Source organism: Alosa pseudoharengus, unplaced genomic scaffold, assembly GCF_046254945.1.
Source record: "Alosa pseudoharengus isolate Yale_2024_CS ecotype anadromous, Long Island Sound unplaced genomic scaffold, YU_APseudo_1.1 YU_APseudo_1.1_scf_5, whole genome shotgun sequence".
Lineage (NCBI taxonomy): Eukaryota > Metazoa > Chordata > Actinopteri > Clupeiformes > Clupeidae > Alosa > Alosa pseudoharengus.
Window position 1 is genome coordinate 15815171 of NW_027468837.1, and position 19257 is coordinate 15834427.

Sequence of the window (19257 nt, forward strand, 5' to 3'; positions counted from 1 at the left end):
AAAAATGTAAATGACATTTACACATTGAAAAAAATGGCAAGCTTTGAGGTCACCCCAATCATTTGTATAGAACTTAACTGAAGCACTGTGGCAATTTTCTGTGGATCCGTTTTCTATTCTCATTGATCTGTGCGTGTGTGTATCATGTTTCGGTAGTTTAAAATTTCAACAAAACACCATTTGTGGTCTTCATTGTTTGATGAACTGTTTGACACTGACCAGAGGTTAATGTTTTTCTTGTTGAAAAATGTAGAACTGAGGTGCATAACTGTGAATTATGCCTCTTAATCCTTTTGTATGAAAAGCACAAAACTGTTAAGGTATATCAATATGTTATTAATTCAATCAACATTCACAGCTTTTTCAAAGATCAGCACTTCATATTTACAAAAATATATCAATGTGATGTATCCCTGTATGCTTTCAATATACTTTAAATATTAAATGCTGGCCTACATCAAGAACATAACAAATCATTCACAAAACAATATTCATATCTGCATTTCACAGTCTACAGTGGGAAAAGGCTTTTATACATATTTCTAAGTGAATGACTTCTTCATTTGTACATTGTAGAAGTAAACATATTTGTCTTCCTTTTTTTTTTAAATGAATCTTTAGGACAAGATGAGATCATATCAAACTGGCAAACTCCATAAAATATTAAGCTTCACATGCTTTGAAAAACAAATGTGGAAAAAAGTTGGTAGAATAAACATACATTCACCCCTCCAGAAAGCCCAAGAATGTCCATCCAGTTTCAGTGTATGGTCTTCAGTGGGCCTATAGTTCTCTTAATGCATTCATCTGTGTACATAGGCAGCAGATGGTGTGTGCTCTCATCTGTGTCTGTGTCCACAGTCCTGATGCTGTGCCCTCCTGTGTCGGCCCTTCACACCAGGGTGGGCACCATGCCCGAATTTGGGTGGTGGGAGTACGGCAGGCTGGCTGAGGGGTGCAGGCTGGCGCCTGGGGGGAGCAGGTGTGAGGGGTGGCCGTAAGACAGGAGGGGTCCCTGGGGGAGGGAGTAGTGGCCCCCCAGGTCATCATGTGGGGGTCCGTTGACCAGGTCAGGATATGCATCCATGGGAGCGTTCTTCTTGCCCTTCTTGTTTTTGTTTGACACTTTGCGGTTCCGCGTTTGAATGCCATCCTTCTTCATGGTGAGGGGTCTGTTCACCTATAATGTATATGGTCAAAAAAGGCATTTTAGTGGTTATTTTAATGTAAATACACCCACAGTGATTATTGGCAATATTTTTAGATATGCCATAACAGTAATCCCAGTATTAAGACTGACTGTATGTGAAGTGGTTTAAGTTGTGATAAGGGTTTGTCTAACCACAGCCAGTGGTAATTACAGTTGAAGCAGTAGTAGAAATATGACACTTTTATCTTCTAAGTGATAAGTGATAGTGTTTTATCACTCACATTATGCAGCTTGAAGTAGAGGCCACAGGCATTACACACAGGCTCGCCATTGGCGTTGCGTCTCCACAGGGTTGTAGTGCTGGTGTGGCAATTAGCACATTGAGTTCCTGCACGCTTGCTGACAATCTAAGCGAGGGGCGGACAGGCATGTGGTCATTACTTTTCAAAACACGTTTGCTGTTTACATTTAAAACCTGTACCTTGGAAAGGGTATGGCATGGTCATGCAGGGAAGGGATGAGTCATTAATCTCCTTTTTGCACTTTTCAGAGGTTATGATGCAAGTGCATATATTTTGCTCTGGAAAAGGACAACTGGTATTACCCTATTTAGATTTATATAGCATTAGCTACACTTTAGTGTACACTTCTGCATCTGCTCTTGATGCTTGAACTGAAATGAACTGAAATCTGGTTTAATTCTATGTCCATACCAATCTCTTCTTTGGACGGATGAGAGGCCTGTTCTGGCCGTTCATTTTGTGGTACAGTCCGCAAGCATTGCAGAGGTAGTGGCCGGTACCATCTCGCCGCCAGAGAGGGGTGGTAGTTGCTCCACAGTTCACACACTCTCGAGCTTCTGTTGAAAAACAGCAATGATAGACACATGTACTCTGAGTATACAACATAGATGCGCGCACACACTCTCACACATACACAGGTATTCATAGCATACACATGTTTGTGTGTGTGTTGACATATATACATGCCTAGACAAGTGACACACATACACTCACAAATATATCTTACTTGACAGTGTCTGACATTACTAGTATGAGTTTATAAGAGGGAGTCTCTGACAGTAAAGCGAGCACCAGATTACCTGGTGGGGACAGTCGCATCTTATTGCGCAATTTGGGGGAGTAGGCCGAAGGGCTCATCCAGGCCCCAGGTGAGGAGTAGAGGCCCGGGGAGCTGTAGTCCTGCTGAGAGTTCATATAGGAGCTGTAGGGTCCCAGGAGGTGGGGGGAGGGCGTGTACATCCCCCCAGCCGTGGAGGTCAAGTTGAAGAAGCTGCCCCCGGTACTGGTGCCGGCACCACTGCCACCACCCCCTCCTCCTCCTCCCATGGGGCTTAGCCGCTCGGCCTTCAGGGCCTCCTGGAGCCTGGGGCTCTCCTTGCCGTCGCGCCCCGGCGAGGGGAAGTCCTCCTTGGGGGAGCTGAAGGAGGAGGTGGCGCTGGTGGTGTAGAGGGAGGCGGAGGGATGGGAGTACAGGGGGGTCTTGGAGAAGGGCCCGCTGGCCCAGCCAGACGAAGAGGGATTGTAGGGGGAGCTCAGCGAGTGGCCCCCCGGCCCGTCCAGCCACTGGATGTTACTCAGGAGAGAGGAGGAGGAGTACACCTGCCGCACTGGGGGATGAGGAGGGTGTGTGTGTGTGTGTGTGTGGGGGGGGGGGGGGGGGGGGGGCAAACAAAAAGTGCATTAGGGGAAAAAAAACAGTCCACTCTCAACAGTGGTCCACTTGAGTGGTGTATAATTGACCATGATAGAAAACAAACTGCAGAAACTAGCACTGAAGAGAAAATCTCTCAAGACAATAAAATGAAAAGGACTGCATATTGCTACATCCACAAACCAACCGTGAAAGCTTGAGGTCTCAGTCAGTATGAGTCTGAGGTCACAGTCTGAGTAAAGCTACTCTGCTGGGTGTATGAGGAGATCTGCCTTAGATCTGCCTTGTGTGTGTGTGTGTGTGTGTGTGTGTGTGTGTGTGTGTGTGTGTGTGTGTGTACGTGTGCATTCGTCTTACCTGGGCTGTGTCTGTAGGCGGCGGAGGGTCGGCTCTGGCCCCCGCTGGAGAAGTAGGAGGGCAGGCTGGTGAAGTCGGCCTCAGACGTGTAGAAGGCCTCGGCCTCGTCCCCTGGAGGCAGCAGGCTCTGCTCCGCCGAGAAGGGGCCCAATGGGTCTCCGCTGACCAGTGACGGGGACACCCAGCGGGACTGCTCTGACGAGTTCTCCATCGCTTCGACAACAAGGGGGTGATTTCCTAAACCTTTGGGAAAATAGCACCCCAATGGGTTTCTTGTATTTGTGACTATTTACTAGACTGACAGAATTCTTATATGATCTTGCAAAAAATGTATAATCACCATATTTCATTTGTGGCAGTTGTAAAGGTGGTTACTGTATATAAAATATTTCTTGACCTTGGTGGTCGAGAGAAATAGAAGTATCTACACCTAGTTTGAACCCACATCGATGTGCTTCTTATTCCAATCAAAAGAGCTATGGTACATGGCTGCCTTAAGCTAGCTAAGTCCCTGGAGTCTACTACCGCATCAGAGGAGCTGCATGGAAGTCTATCAGAGGCCACAATAACTGTTGGTGCTATTTTTGTGGCCCTGTGAAGTTTCTAGAGACTGTAGAAAAGGTATTCCGACTGCCTGGGTTTCTCAAACTTCCCTTTAGAGATCCTCATTTGCTTGTGGCCGAAAGTCGGCCCTAAATATACCTGATCTTTTGTGAGCTGCTGATACGCTCTAGCAGTGACCTGTCCCATGCTCACTGGTGTACCCCCAAGTCTGAAATATTATTGTGCATGATCGTGGAATGTTGGTGATAGCCCCAACTGGAAATGCCTGAATGTAACGGTAGATAATCACTCATTCAAAAACTCATTAAAACTCATTTTATCTGTTAACTGAGTATAACTGAGAGTGAATCACTAAATGTAATTGTTATCCTGTTTTTTTTTTTTTTTACTGTTATTTCTCTTAATAATGCCAGCAGTATGCCTATCTGAAATCTAGAGCCAAATTTAGAGAAAACTAAACCAAAAAAATGTACTTTAGACTGAGAATTCATCGAAACCGAGATTAACGGTCATATCTGTACGCATTCATGATAACAAGGAAAAGAGAAGAGAGATAGGTGTGTGAAAATCAGATAGGCGAATTATTATTGGACTCACATTAAACTGTCTTATCCATCTAATTATTAAAACGAACTGTCATAATCCATCTTCTGATATCTAAACTCCTCTCTTTTCTCTAAATACTTTTATACACACAAACAAATGAACAAACTTCATAGAGTTCAGTAGAAGAGTGTGAAGCAACACCAATTTGCCACATCTAAATGCGAAGCAAGAGAAACTATCAAATACATTTAGCTCTTATCCCGGAACCCTTCAACACCCATCCTCAACCAAGTGATACCATGACAAAACAGACAAAGGGCAATGTCACAATATTAATAAGAAGATATTCATTTTGGTTAACCATTCATGGTATTTATCTGTATTTCCTTCTGTTATCTCAACTTATATTTGTTTGACTGTGAATGAATTATTTAAAAAAAAAATTTGCCACATAAAGGGTGAATATAGGAATGTATTGTCATGATGTTAGTTGCTCTGAATTTACTGATAGTCCACACATATGGGACTTCACGTAAATGACGTATACATGTAGTCTTTAGTTTAACTGCACATTGAGATGATAAATAATTAATTTAAAGATGATATAGCAAATATATTTGTATTAAATATTTAATAATAGTCACTTATCTGCCTGAAGCTTTAAAATAAATGTGAAAAATCATACATTAAATGCTGCCTGATGTCTTTACCTTTTATTTTGCATATGTAGTCTGCTACACACACGGTGTGAGAGATCACTCTTAGTGCTGACAAACTATAAAAAAATGTGAAGTAACATTAAGCTGCGCTGCCAAATCACTGTTTTTCTTTCACAGTAAGATAGAGTAAAATTTCAGCTTATTGTAGATCCGAAGAGATATTAAAGCAGTCCTCTTTGCCACCAAGAGCTACCCTATCTTTCCTTCCTCAAGATAAAGAGTACCGTGCACCATGCACACCATGACTATGTTACAGTATGGCTCTGTTTAAGCAGCCACACTGTATCATGATGCTCATGCTGCACTATGCACAATGTTTTAAAAAGTCCTAGATGGATATACTTGCTCCTTTAAAAGTGCATAAAAATCTTATTATATGGCATTTTGTAAAGTAGTTATTTAAAGGTTGTCCTATAGTTGCATTTGCAGAGTGAGTCTCAGTCATAGCAGCGCTGCAGTAGAATTCTCCTACCTGGTCTCCTTTCACAGGGTGGGCTCCTACAGGTGAACTCAGGTGCGCACAGGTGAGCAGAGGCTCTGTGGCCAACACGCTTACAGAAATGCCTAAAAGGGGGAAGTGCACAGTGAGTGGCAGGACTGGGTCTCTTCACTGGATGGTTTATCCCCCGTGCTCTCTATATGACACACTTGGTTTAAAGTTGGAGGGAAGGCTTGGGTTGGGTGGAGATACAGTTTTCTTTTTTTTTTATTCGGTATAGAAAGACACACCTCCTTCTTCTGCAATGTTCCTTGCTGTCATACATGAGCTACAGCATATCTATTGTACACGGTGTCCATTCTATTGCAGTGCATGAGTTTATTTACAATGATGCCCTGCACACTGTTTATGACACTTTTCATGGATACACTTTAGGCCTTCTATATTTCTACAAACAAACCTCAATGAATATATAAAAAGGCCCTGAACTTGCTTCAAAAGTGTATGATTCTAGTTCAACTTGTAAAGCCTGCATGAGTGTTGCCGTCATATGCAGTACATAAAGGGATGGGATTGGGAAGTTAGAGCGATGTGCATGGAGCTCTTTTGTAGGCAGGTCTGGCGGAGCAGAGAGCTGCTGTTGTGAGATAAGTTGCTCCTGACCTCAGACAAACCCAGGCAAAGTATGCAAAACAATTCAGTGGAACTGTAAGCCATGGCTTTACTTTTATACCAATGAGTACTAACCCATTTGCAATGTAACAGGTGGTTTTGGGCTAAGATATGTGTGAAAACATCCATCAGAGAGTATAATCAACCACGTGTGATTTGTGACAGCAATACAACAATAAGCTCTATGGAAAAGTAAGAGGGACATTTAAAACAAAGCAAATAAAACATGCAAAATGACAAGTTTCTCTGTGGCACAGTCCCACACAGTGTAGGGGGCTGTGATGCAAATTCGGACAAACGCTGCAATCATGGAGATACTGTTCTTAAACACACTCCTTCTTTTCTCTCTCTCTCTCACTCTCTCTCTCTCTCTCTCTCTCTGTGCCAGGTATGGGTTTCAGCTAACCAGAGGCCTCAGACATTTGGTAGTCAAAACATCTGGAGCTTTCCACCTCCACTGTTCATTTACAATTCTCAGGGAAATTAGGACTAACTGTGTCTGGTCAGGCAGAACCTGGGCACAGTATGTGCATGGCTATTGTGAGGGCTCATTTTCATATTGCCATAGAGGAGTTCATGAATTCAGAACGCCTGGCCCTTCAGTAGCGCCACCACAGAGCGGAGAACAGATATAGTGTTGACTGTATGGCAGTGTTTACAGTTTATAATGATTAGGCAGATGTTTTGGATAATATTTCTCAAAATTGCTTGATACCCAGAAACAGGGTTGTGCAAAATTCGAATTGCAATTCTGCTTCCTGTTTGCTACATCAATTGAAATGCAAGTGAAATTCAAGAATTGAATTGGAATTTAAGAGCCAGTTTCAATTCAATTCTGGAATTTTGCACAAGCCTGCCCAGAAAGGGAGGGTGTGTGTGTGTGTGTGTGTGTGTGTGTACTGTATGCATATGTCTGAGTGTGTGTGTGTGAGAGAGAGAGAGAGAGAGAGAGAGGAAGACAGAGTGGGAGGGAGGGAGAGAGAGGGGGGGCACAGGGAGGACAGTTGGTCTGGAGTAAGCAGCAAGAGTGGTTCAGGGATGTGGCGGGTGTCTCAGTAGGCTCTGGCTGCTGGGTCGTGATAAGACGTTATCAAGATGAGTGGAGAAGCCAGGCCACTGTACACACACACACACACACACACACACACACACACACACACACACACACACACACACTTATTCATGTATGATAATAGGAGATATTCAACCTGAATGATTAGTATGTTTACCTTTGTCAATATTCATCAGTACATCCATTCTGTAGGTTCTCTGCTTTCTATCTCTTTCTTATTGTCTCTCTCTCTCTCACTTTCTCTCTCCTGTCTTTCTGTGTGATGGGGGAGGAGCGTTATGACGGCCAACCTCCAATTCCTATGAAGCAGCTTTCTGTGAAAGCAGGTCTCTTATCTTTGTACCACAGCCAGCTGAGCAACTCTGTGTCATCAGAGCCTCACACAGTCTCTTTCTGACTGTCTCGCCCCCCCACCCTCTCTATGTGTGTCTCATCCTCAGTTTTTCATGTTTACCCTGATCTAATGTATCTGTACTGCTGTTGTGTTCTAGTGTACTTTCCCAGGTATGTCAGTATGATGTGACTGCAACAGAAAACTACTGTGTTTAACTGTAGTTTATGTTAACCCCTTCAAATCAATTCTTCTCTGTCTTATCCAACAGATAAGTATGGCTGTGTATATCTTCAGCCAAAAGGCCCTATGTTACGGAAAAAATAACTTCAGGGATCACACATATTACATCTCTTATCTCTGTGGATGTGATACTGCCAAAAATATCACCACCTTCATCTCTTCACCTCCTCCTTAAGGCTCCATATTATTGGCACATAAATTATATGATAGTTCATGTGATAGTTCATTTGAAATATGAACATATAACATTACTGTAATATGTAATATGAGGCTTGTGTGCTTAAATGACTGGATCAAAAACAAGAATGGAAGAGCACTGAGGTGTGTCTGTGTGTGTGTGTGTGTGTATGTGTGTGTGTGTGTGTGTGTGTGTGTGTGTGTGTATGTGTGTGTGTGTGTGTGTGTGTGTGTGTCAGAGGAGGCTCCTTCATTGAGGAAAGGGAGGAACACCCTCCCTAAAATTTCAGAGAAAAATAAAAATATATAAAGTGAATTACTAATCTGATAAATTACTGTAATATTACTATTTTTAACACTTTGAATGAACAAAATCGTTCCCCTAGGTCAAAATGCCAACAGCACCCCCTATCACAATCGAAAATTACTGTATGGAGGAGCTTCCTCCTCAAGCCCCTCATTGAAGTCCATTATAAACGCCTCGGACCCCAGCGGCTCGTGAATCACGCCGTTTTCAATGGCCAAGGGCGATAGGGGGTGCTGTTTTTAGCGGCAACGGTGCAAGAACGTTATCTGGGGTTAAGTGCCTTGTTCAAATGCACAATGGTGGAAGCCAAGAATTGAACCCACAACTTTTCTGGCTGCTGTATGCTAGCCTAGCTCCTTAGGTCAGACCCCCCCTGAGAATGTCAGAACAGCATTTATTGCACAACATTGCCAGTTAAAATGCTACATAGTACATACTGCTGCTATAAATGTGTCTGGGTAGGCGGCCTACATACTCTATTGTTCACATATGCCACCAACACCATCACAACCTCACATTTGCCACTTACACCAATCAAGCGGACATTCCTTCCTCCGTTATTTTTTTAACCACCGGCCGCCACGGGTGTGTGTGTGTGCGTGCGTGTGTGTGCGTGCTTGTGTGTGCGTGTGTGTGCGTGTGCACATGCATTTGAGTGTTACCAGTTGCCATACCAATACCAAGAATGAGAATATTTGCATTGTCGGTTGGACAGGGAAGGTCGACCTCTGAGGAAGGAGATTGTGGGTAAGGGAGAGAATGTCCACGTTTCAAAGCTTTGAAATAAGAGGATGTGTCTGCAACCTCAAAACCTCAGCTCACATCACTGTATACAGAGGAACAAAACCCATCAGGTTAAGTTTAGACTCTCCCTCAGCTCACTATAGCAACACAATTCCACACACCAACACAAGCTAACACCTGCTGACATTTGTTTTCCCCAGTATCTCAATATGCAGTGACATAATATATTTAGTCAAAATGCATGATCTCAAGGAATGAACCCCATGACCTTCCAAGGCCTCCGAGCACCTTCAAAGCTCTGTCAGTTGACCTACAGGAAGAGATCAGTCCACACACACACACACACACACACACGCACACACACACACACACACACACACACACACACACATATACCAAGACGTAACAGAGAGGTAGTGTGAGTAGGTTTTCATCCTCATCACTTTTATGGCTTACAGTTTATGGATCCACACCCTAACTGCCACAGGGACTTCAGGCACGCCCTCTTATTCTCTCTGGGGTCTTCTAATTTCAGCTAAAAGCACTAGGAAGAAAATGCAGAATTACAAAGCATGAGGGAATATTGTGTGCATCCATCCCTGGAGACAGGCTTAATGATAAGTACCTGAATTTTGCTAGTTATAAAGGCATCATATGTCCTTATAGCAACTAAATAACTATAACAATAAAGGTATGGCAAAAAAATGGGCATCAGTTGGTAAATGCTTTTCTCTGCTATGTTTGTGTACAGATTTTACACAACAGCTAGCTGGCCAGCAACCAAATTACGAGCTGCTTTTTCCTTGAAGAAAATGAAGGAGCAGATATTGTACACCCAAATAGTAAAATAATGTCTAAACAATACTTTGAGACGTAACGATACGTCTAGTGTGTAAACCATATGGTGGTTAAAGACATTTTTTTCAATTTCTGGTTGTTGTGGCTTTAGAGTTGAGTAAGCACACACACACAGGCACACGCACACGCATGCATTGCACACATGCATGCACACATCTGAGTACCAAGGAGCCCTTGTGGTCAACTTGCACTGTAAGGACCCAGGGGCCCTACTGACAAACTTCCTCCTGCTACTCCCTGCTGGTACTGAGGGAGCTCATGTTGTTAGCACTGCAGGGCCTGCAGTGTGAAGAAAGACCGAACAGTAATTTGAACATCCTGGGCCTAACAGTGAGCACAGCCTGGCAGTCCGAGGCCTCATGGAACTGGCCCTGCTGGCCTGTTGCTAGATCTAATCTTGGGGAAAAAAGTTCTGTTCGTCGCTAAAATAATAAATGGAGGTAGTGAAAAGAATACATGTAAATGTGACTAGTCTGTTCTTCTAGTGTCTTACATATGGATGGTTTGTGGTTTGGTCCTTATGGCTCAGACGCCCAAACCTCAACATGGCCTCCATTTGAATACATAGCATCCTCTGCTGGTAATCCCCAGGAACTGTCTAGCTCTCCAAGATTCCAACGAGTTGTGTTCACTCGAGTGTATGTGTGCTGGCAATTCTATGGCTTATAAGGATATAATATGACATTATGAGAGCTGGTATTTACTCAATGGATCTCAATGTTCTCACATTTGTTATCTTATTTTATGACTGACAAATTTCTGGTAAAAAAATAAATAAAATAGTCTTATATTTCCAAAGTTTAATTTTAATAGCAATACTTAAGTTTAATGTGGATCCGAAAGCATTCACTTCTGTTTGGTAAACTGGTATGCAAATGTTTTTCCAGAGAAACACAACTCCTTATGATAATTTTACAGAGAAATGAACTTTTCTTAATTCAACAACAAAATGGCAGATAATATGTGGAGGCTATTACCAAATAAGCACCACTGACTTGAGTAGAGAAATATTACAGAAGCCACACCTGTTTGTTTAGCTATCGATCCGTCATTTAAAATGATAACCTTGTTAAACATTACCAACCCGAAATACCTGTTGAACAGCTGGTACAGTAACGTTTGGAACACCTGTGTGAAGCAAACAGCCGTTCTGGAATTAGACCATGTGGTTGATCTTAGATATATTATGAGCAACATATGTTACCATACATGGATTAAGGCACCCAGAAGACTGCATGTTACTCAATACCACAAATGTTGAGGATCAAAATTGGGTTGAAACTTGCTAACCACACCTGAAACATGAAGCCAGAATGGAGAAAACCACATCTGAAGGTGATCATGATGGGCAATTCTGGGTAAGGCATTTAAGAAGTCAAATAGAAACAGTTGTAGTACATATTGATATATTTACAGGATATTTAAATGTTGTCTAGCAGATAGAGGGTTTTTGTTTTGATTTGAATGATAAACAACCAAGAGCATAAATAGTACTATCCCCAGAAGGACTGCAGAAGTGCAGTCCTTATTGCTTAGTTGTGTTTTTTTTATATTATATACTTTTATTTTCTGCTGTTAGTGAATGTGTGTGTGTATGTTGTCTGTATGCTACTGTGACCTTGAATTTCCCCTAGGGATCAATAAAGTATCTATCTATCTATCTAGAAGTTTCTGCAGTAGGCCTACCGTTTAGCCTTTGACAGCAGCACTAAAGACTTCTCTCCTGTCCTGCTCAGTGTGGGAAAGTCCTCCCTCATGAACCGCTTTGTCAACCATCGCTTCACCAATCTGTTCCGTGCCACAATTGGCACAGACTTCCTCACCAAGGAGATCTCTGTGGATGGGCGATCTGTGGTTCTCCATGTGAGCGTCAGCACGTGCACACACACACACACACACACACACACACACACACACACACACACACACACACACACACACACACACACAAGTCAAAAAGTCAAAGTCAAAGTCTGCTTTATTGTCAATTTCTTCACATGTCAAGACATACAAAGAGATCGAAATTAGTTTCCCACTATCCCACGGTGGAGACAAGACATATTTTACCAATTAGGTCCACACATAACATACAAGTAAACAATATAAAAAGTAAAAAATAAGAAGGCACATACAATGAAGAAAATAAGAGCAGCAAAATTTGGGTTGAAATTGTGTAATTGTGCATACAGTAGAGAGTCAATATAATAGTGCAAAAGTCAGGCCAATAAATGGCTGAGGTAGTTCTGTTTGACCTAAGTATGCAAGTGGCATAGTGGTGCAAGTTATGTAAGAGCAGCAGAAGTGTGTTCAGAAGTGTTTTCAGGACAACAGGACAACAACAACAAGTTGCAAAGTGTGCAAGTAGAGTAGTGCGAGTAGTGCAAGGCAGCCATTGTGGGTCCAAAGTCCAGGATGTTATGTAGCTGAGGGTGGAGGGGGGAGAGGGGGGAGAGAGTTCAGCATCCTAGTGTATGAAGCTGTTGGTGAGTCTGGTGGTGCGGGAGCGCAGGCTTCTGTACCTCTTCCCAGAGGGCAGTTGATCAAACAAATTGTGAGCGGGGTGACTTGCCTCACTCACAATTGTGGTCGCCTTGCGGGTGAGGTGGGAGGTGTAAATGTCCTTCAGGGAGGGGAGTGAAGCACCAATAATCCTTCCAGCTGTGTTCACTATGCGCTGCAGGGCTTTCCTGTTGTATTCAGTGCAGCTTCCGCCCCACACAGCGATACAGCTGGAGAGGATGCTCTCAATGGTGCCTCGGTAGAATGTGGTCATGATGGCTGGTGGAGCACTTGCTCGCCTGAGTTTCCGCAAAGTACAGGCGGCGCTGAGGTTTCTTTGCCAGTGATGCAGTGTTGGTGGTCCAGGAGAGGTCTTCACTGATGTGCACCCCCAGGAATTTGGTGCTGCTCACTCTCTCCACCACAGCACCGTCGATGGTCAGTGGCAGGTGTTGGGTGTGACCTCTCCGGAAGTCAACAACAATTTCCTTGGTCTTGCTGACGTTCAGCAGGAGGTTGTTGTCCCTGCACCACGTGGTCAGAAGGTCGACCTCCAACCTGTATTGAGTCTCGTCTCCCTTGGTGATGAGACCCACCAGAGTTGTGTCGTCAGCAAATTTCACTATGTGGTTGTTGCTGTAGGTTGCAGTGCAGTCATGCGTCAGCAGGGTGAAGAGCAGCGGACTGAGCACGCAGCCAGAGGAAGTCCAGTAGCCAGTTGCAGAGGTAGGTACTGAGTCCCAGTTTGTCAAGTTTGCAGATGAGTTGTTGTAGTATTATGGTGTTGAATGCAGAACTGAAGTCTATAAACAGCAATCTCACAGCAGTCTCTTTTTTCCAGGTGGGTGAGGGCTGGGTGGAGGGCAGAGCAGATTGCATCCTCTGTGGACCGTTTGGCTCGGTATGCAAACTGGAAGGGGTCCAGGGTGGGGGGGGAGAATGGATTTTATGTGTGACATGACAAGCCGCTCAAAGCACTTCATGATGATGGGTGTCAGTGCCACGGGGCGGTAGTCATTGAAGCAGGATGGAGCAGTTTTCTTCAGCACAGGTATGATGGTGGCAGCTTTGAAACATGATGGGACGATGGCTTGCTTCAGGGAAGTGTTAAAGATGTCTGTGAAGACATCCTTAAGCTCCTCAGCACAGTCCTTCAGCGCACGACCTGGGATGTTGTCTGGGCCTGCTGCCTTACGGGTGTTGATAGCAGCAAGTGTCCTCTTCACGCTGTCGGCAGAGAGGCACAGGGGCTGCTCGTGTGGAGGGGGAGGGGTCTTCTGTGGGCAAGTGCTGTTTTGTGCTTCAAAGCGATCAAAGAAGCGGTTCAGATTGTTGAGCAGAGGGATGTTGCTCTCACAGCTCTGTGGCGCGGGCTTGTAGTCCGTGATGGCCTGAATGCTTCTGCTGTCTTTGAAGTGGGTGGTTATCTTGTGAGTGTATTCCTTTTTTGCTTCCTTGATGCCACGGGACAGGTTAGCTCTCGCTGTTCTCATGCCAGCTTCATCCCCAGCTCTGTAGGCTTTGTCTCTGGCCCTCAGCAGCCTGAGGACATCCCCTGTCAGCCATGGCTTCCAGTTAGCCCGAGTGATGATGTCTTTTGTGTGGGTCACATCATCAATGCACTTGGTGATGTAAGAGGTTACAGTGTCTGTATACTCCTCTATGTCTGTCTGGTTGTTGTAAGTTGCTGCCTGCTTAAACATTTCCCAGTCTGTTGTGTCAAAGCAGCACGCACACGCGCACGCACACACGCACGCATGCATGCACATGCACATGCACATGCGCACACACACACACACACACACACACACATAGGGATGTAACGATTACTGGTATAATGGTAAACCGCGATAAAAATGTTGACGATAATAATTACCGTTTTCATTTCAAACATCATGATTATCACTGTTGATTACCACGGTGTGGAAACCGTGTGTTTAATCCTTCCCAGCTTCATTCGAGCCTGCTTTTGAAATACAGTAGGCCTGGTACAATGGAACAAAACTGGTACCCTACTGATTCTGTTGTTTAATTGATGGTTTTAACTACAATTCGGATTAGGCTACACCTGATTTTAAAAGGCGGAACTTTTTTACCGCAAAATGTGCACTGTATCATGTAGCCACTCTGCTTCTTTTTATGTTCACGTCCACATTAAATCCATTCCACTCAAGTTATCAGGACAATACAGTAGCCTAAAGTTTTATTTTGAACGCTTACTTTGGTCTCACTCATTGCATCCAAATAACAGAAATAGCAAACTCCAAGTTATGGTAGGGTAAGTTAAGCTATAAGCACATAGCCAATTTAACATGAAGAAAAAAGTGAACGGGACACTTTTTGAAACTATTTCAGCTTGTGTAAGCCTATCAGTGCTTTCTGAACATATCGAACACACTTTTAGAAATACCGTGATAATACCGAAAACCATGATAATTTTGGTCACTATAACCGTGAGGTTAAATGTTCATACCTTTACATCCCTACACACACACACACACACACACACACACACACACACACACTTGATAAGCCTGTATCAGCCAGTGATATGATAATTTAACTACATAGTTCTCAGTAAAAATGTCAAGTTTTTGCCTGAAATTGCACTGTGCCTATTTACAAGGGCATTGTTCCCACCTCTTTTGGGGTCCACCATCAAGTGCTGGACCTCTATAGAAAGCTGAGAACCTGTAGCTTTCGTATGAAGCAGTCAAGATAACTGTGTGATGTACTGACAAAGAGCTACAGAGGCTAGAATATATTTTTTTCTTTCTCCCGGATTACAAGCATCTCTGAACTGACCACATTTCAGCCCTCTAGGTCACTTGATATCCCTTAGAAACACAACTGAGCCCTAGCACCAGGTCTTGTGAAGCTGTTTGCAAAAGTTGATCAATATAAAATGAAAATATGAGTGCTTTAGACTATTATTTGCCAAGGTATGCCCATGCGTTTTGTAAAATGCCTATGGATACTCCCCATAGGACTTTTTGTTATCCAAAATGCATACTGACAATCAAAGGCTTACTGCACATGAACCCCTTTGTGTAGAAGCATAATCCTGGTCTCAAATGAAAGGTAACACTTTGAGGTTTCTTGTGGACTATTTAGATTGTATGTCAGGTGTTCTGATATAGACTGACTACACAAAATATGGAATAATTACAAAAAAGTCTCTATTTTTGCATTTACTTTGTTGGTTCAATGAGTGTGTATAAGATAGACTATACATCTGTACAACTAATATTGGATAATACAACATGAAGATTCCATTTCTATGGATTCTTGTCTACACTGCAGCCAGAAGTCAGGGTATCACCAAAAGCGGAGGAGGGGGAGGGGGGCATTTTGGATCAAATTTAATTGAGACATAATAAAATTAATCTGAGAATGTAAAGCACTATACCGATTGTACATGAAAAAAGTTGGATTCCCAAGAGTCAAAGCTTTGAAATGGTGTATAACATTACTATGCTACACAGCAATATGGTGCATACAATTGATTTAGAATGTTGGGGGGAGGGGGGTAACCGTACTGCCGGCGGGACACTGAAAGTTATTTTTAAAATGGTCTATACAGAGCAAGTAGGCCTACATCAGCAGCATCAGACTCTCAGGACACAGAAGTAGAGGAAGTTGAGTCAGATTTCAATGAACAGAGTTTTTGTAATCTATAATCTCCAGGTTTTTCAGCATATTTAGTGTTACAATTAATTCCAAGGAGGTGTTTAGCTTTAGCTATGATGTAAATGATTACATGTTTTATAATCATTAACATACTTCTGTCCAGTCTGTAGTCAACTAAAAACAATTACCACAACATCCGTCTGTTGTAGATCATTAACACAATATGCAATCAATTAACAGTCTTCTTTACAGACAAGGTTACAGATACCAAAAGTATCAATCTTTCTTGTATTATTTTCAAATGCTTACACACAGCATGCAATAGAGAACCCAATGTTCAAAGTCTTACAAAGCCTCTACCACAATAACAGATGCTCAAAAGCTATACTGAAACGGTTGATGAGCATTTTTGAATGAACAGATCATCGAAAGATTGAGATTTACTGATTTACTGTACATTGTGTAAAATAGACCAACCATACCTAATTCCACCCTCAATGGAGGCATAGGTGTTGACGTTCTTTTATTGTAATGGAACAATGCTGTAAAAAGGGGTATTTTTGGATTTATTCTGTTCAATCTAGAAAACGAGCAGAGAAAAAATAGAGGAAGAAGAATAGGTGAAGCTGAATCAGGCAGAAGAGTATCGGTAGTTGGACCAAAAAACGTTCAAGGGAGAAAGTTGGGATTCTGTGTAAAATGTAAATAAAAATAAATATCTGCAAATCACATAAAGCTTATATAGTTGCAATAAAACATAGACAACATCAGAACTCACAAATTGTACTATTTAATTGGAAATATATGCTCGTTCTGAATTTGATGCCAGCCAGCAACGCATCTCAAAAAGGTTGGTTCATTTATCACATATTTTGTTATCAGGAAGGAATTTTTTACAGCAATTCTGTCACTTTCTACTTTTCTTTCAACTTTCTTGTAAAAAAAGACTATGATTTTTAGATAACATGATGCTAAGATTCACACATTTGACACTAGGGCCTACTAAATAGATGGCTACAGTAAAAAAACAATGGATTTCGTATTGTGCATTGTAGGTAACTGCACTGAAACATAAAAAGCATGCAGTTTTTAAAATGCTATGTTGAGAGCTGGTGCACATTACTGACTGTAGTATCTCTTAGATAGAAAACACATGGTAGTGTTTTGCAAAAAATATCCACTATTGAATCAGATTCCCTATGGTTTGTTAAAGTTTGTGTATGTATAGAGAAAGTTTTATTTTTGTATTTTGAAATGTAAACTTAACTAACAAAATTTTTTTTCAGAAAATTAACTATTTTGGGCAACTGTATGATGTAGGTGTATTTCTGTGAAGAGAAAAAGTGTTTTAAAGTTAGGTAAATGCTTGTCAACAATCGTAAAAGCACACATAATGAATATCTGATTTGAGCCTTCATTCAGAACACACTGCAAACACACAGGCAAACACAAACAAAAAACAACACATAAGCCAAGGCTACAGCGTAAGGCTAGGAAAGGGGCAAGTATAGCTCAGTGGAAAGTTGTTTTGCTGTTATAGGTGCAGACAACTTCCACTTCTGTTTTCCCAAATTAGTATTAGATGTCTAACAGTAGTCACAAAAAACTGTCAGTAACACTTTACTTGACAGTATCAACATAAGAGTGACATGACACTGTCATGACACATGAATCCTAACTCTAACCCTAATCCTAACCCTAACTCTATCCCTAACCCTAACCCTAACTTGTTATGACAAAAACCAAGTGTCACTTAATAACAGAAGCGTTATGTCATAAACGTTCATGACAGTGTCATGTCACTCTTACGTCTATACTGTCAAGTAAAGTATAACCAAACTGTCAAGGTAAACCCTGTGACCTGTGGGCATACTACTTTAACATGATTCAAATAAGGGACCATGAAGAGTCCACTAATATATCAAGATTTTAAGAGCATCTGATTCATACATAAATTCTGAGAAAATAGCAAATAAGTCTTTATAGATTAGTTATATTATTAAATTAAATGTACTGCCTTCATAGCAGGCATTAATGAAGTGATTAATTCACTTGGCAATCCATGCTTCTCTGGACTGGTTTGCTGTAATCTTAAATGTCTTGCTCCTCAGATCTGGGACACCGCAGGTACTGAGAGGTTCCAGTCTTTAGGGGCGGCCTTCTTCAGAGCGTCTCACTGCTGCCTGCTTGTGTTTGACGTCACCTCCACAGCCTCCTTCTATGCCCTGGACACTTGGCTTCACGAATTTCTCTCACAGCAGGTCAAGCCTCTAAGCCCCACTAACTTCCCACTCGTGGTAGTGGGCAACAAGACAGACCTGAAGAACAGGCAGGTTTGTGTACACACCATACTGACCAGCTGTCTCGTGATGTATAAATACAGTGACTAATCCAGCCACACCTAAATTACTCCACGGTGTGCCTAAGGTATCCAGAGAAGAGGCCCAACGATGGTGTCGGGTAGCAGGAGCGGATTACATCGAGGGAAGTGCAAAAGAGGACATTAACGTGGAGAAATCATTCCATCAGGCTGCTTGTGCTGCACTTCAGTATGTGAGTGTGTACCAAAGATTCTAGAGCGGAACTCTGTTCTAGAATCTTTGCTGTGTACTCTTAAAGGCTTTGTCATTGATATTGTGAAAAGTAATTCACATGCTACATTCAGCTAAAATCAGTGGTAGCCTACACGCAGGGATGGATTATTAAACGGGCCTACCGGGCCCAAGGGGCCCTGAAGCTCTGTGTGAAGTTACTACTACATTATGTTCTCCACCCCTGATATCTGAATAGGCCCCCACAGGTCATACTGTGTGATAATCATGCTTTGTAATCAGCATCTTTTATTCACAGCAAGATGCCTTAAATCTGTTGACCAGTCCGTCCAGAATTCTGCAGGCCTTTTCTGAGATTGTCTTGGGGAGGGGGGGCTTTTTCATGTCACTTAATAACAGAAGCGTTGTCATAAACGTTAAATCTGTTGACCAGTCCCTCCAGAATTCCATGGGCCTTTTTGGAGATTGTCTTGGGGGGGGGGGGCTTTTTCATGTCTGTGCCCATGGGCCCAATGACTCATAATCCGTCCATGCCTACATTGGTGAACCCACCCCATGTATATACTATTATAATCTAATATCACTCCCTGCAGTTTGAGGTGAAGGAGGACTCTGTGGACACCACTGATGGCAAGATCCAGATTAGTGAAAATCCGAGTGAGATCCGCCGGGATAAGTGCCAGTGCTGACCAACTCCGCCACTGGACCTGAGAACCAGTTCTG

At 42.6% G+C, this 19257-nt stretch overlaps 2 protein-coding genes across 3 annotated transcripts; one reads left to right on the forward strand and one right to left on the reverse strand.

Annotated features, from left to right (window-relative positions):
* Positions 1-315: 315 nt before the first annotated feature.
* Positions 316-5670, reverse strand: gata1a (GATA binding protein 1a). Its single transcript, XM_076267927.1, has 6 exons — positions 5483-5670; positions 3182-3424; positions 2253-2780; positions 1864-2009; positions 1432-1557; positions 316-1180 (listed from the first exon to the last, which is right to left on the reverse strand). The coding sequence occupies exons 2-6, from the start codon at positions 3390-3392 to the stop codon at positions 893-895; spliced, it is 1299 nt and encodes a 432-aa protein (XP_076124042.1). The 5' UTR covers positions 3393-3424; positions 5483-5670; the 3' UTR covers positions 316-892.
* Positions 5671-10976: 5306 nt separating this feature from the next.
* Positions 10977-19245, forward strand: LOC143104619 (ras-related protein rab7). 2 transcript variants are annotated; one of them, XM_076268754.1, is made up of 5 exons: positions 10977-11211; positions 11590-11716; positions 18094-18315; positions 18410-18535; positions 19128-19245. In XM_076268754.1, exons 1-5 carry the CDS (start codon positions 11156-11158, stop codon positions 19221-19223), a joined length of 627 nt encoding a protein of 208 aa, XP_076124869.1. In that variant the 5' UTR covers positions 10977-11155; the 3' UTR covers positions 19224-19245. The 2 variants fall into 2 exon arrangements, with proteins under 2 accessions (XP_076124869.1, XP_076124870.1); XM_076268755.1 differs by having other exon boundaries at positions 18410-18531; positions 19128-19218.
* Positions 19246-19257: the final 12 nt, after the last annotated feature.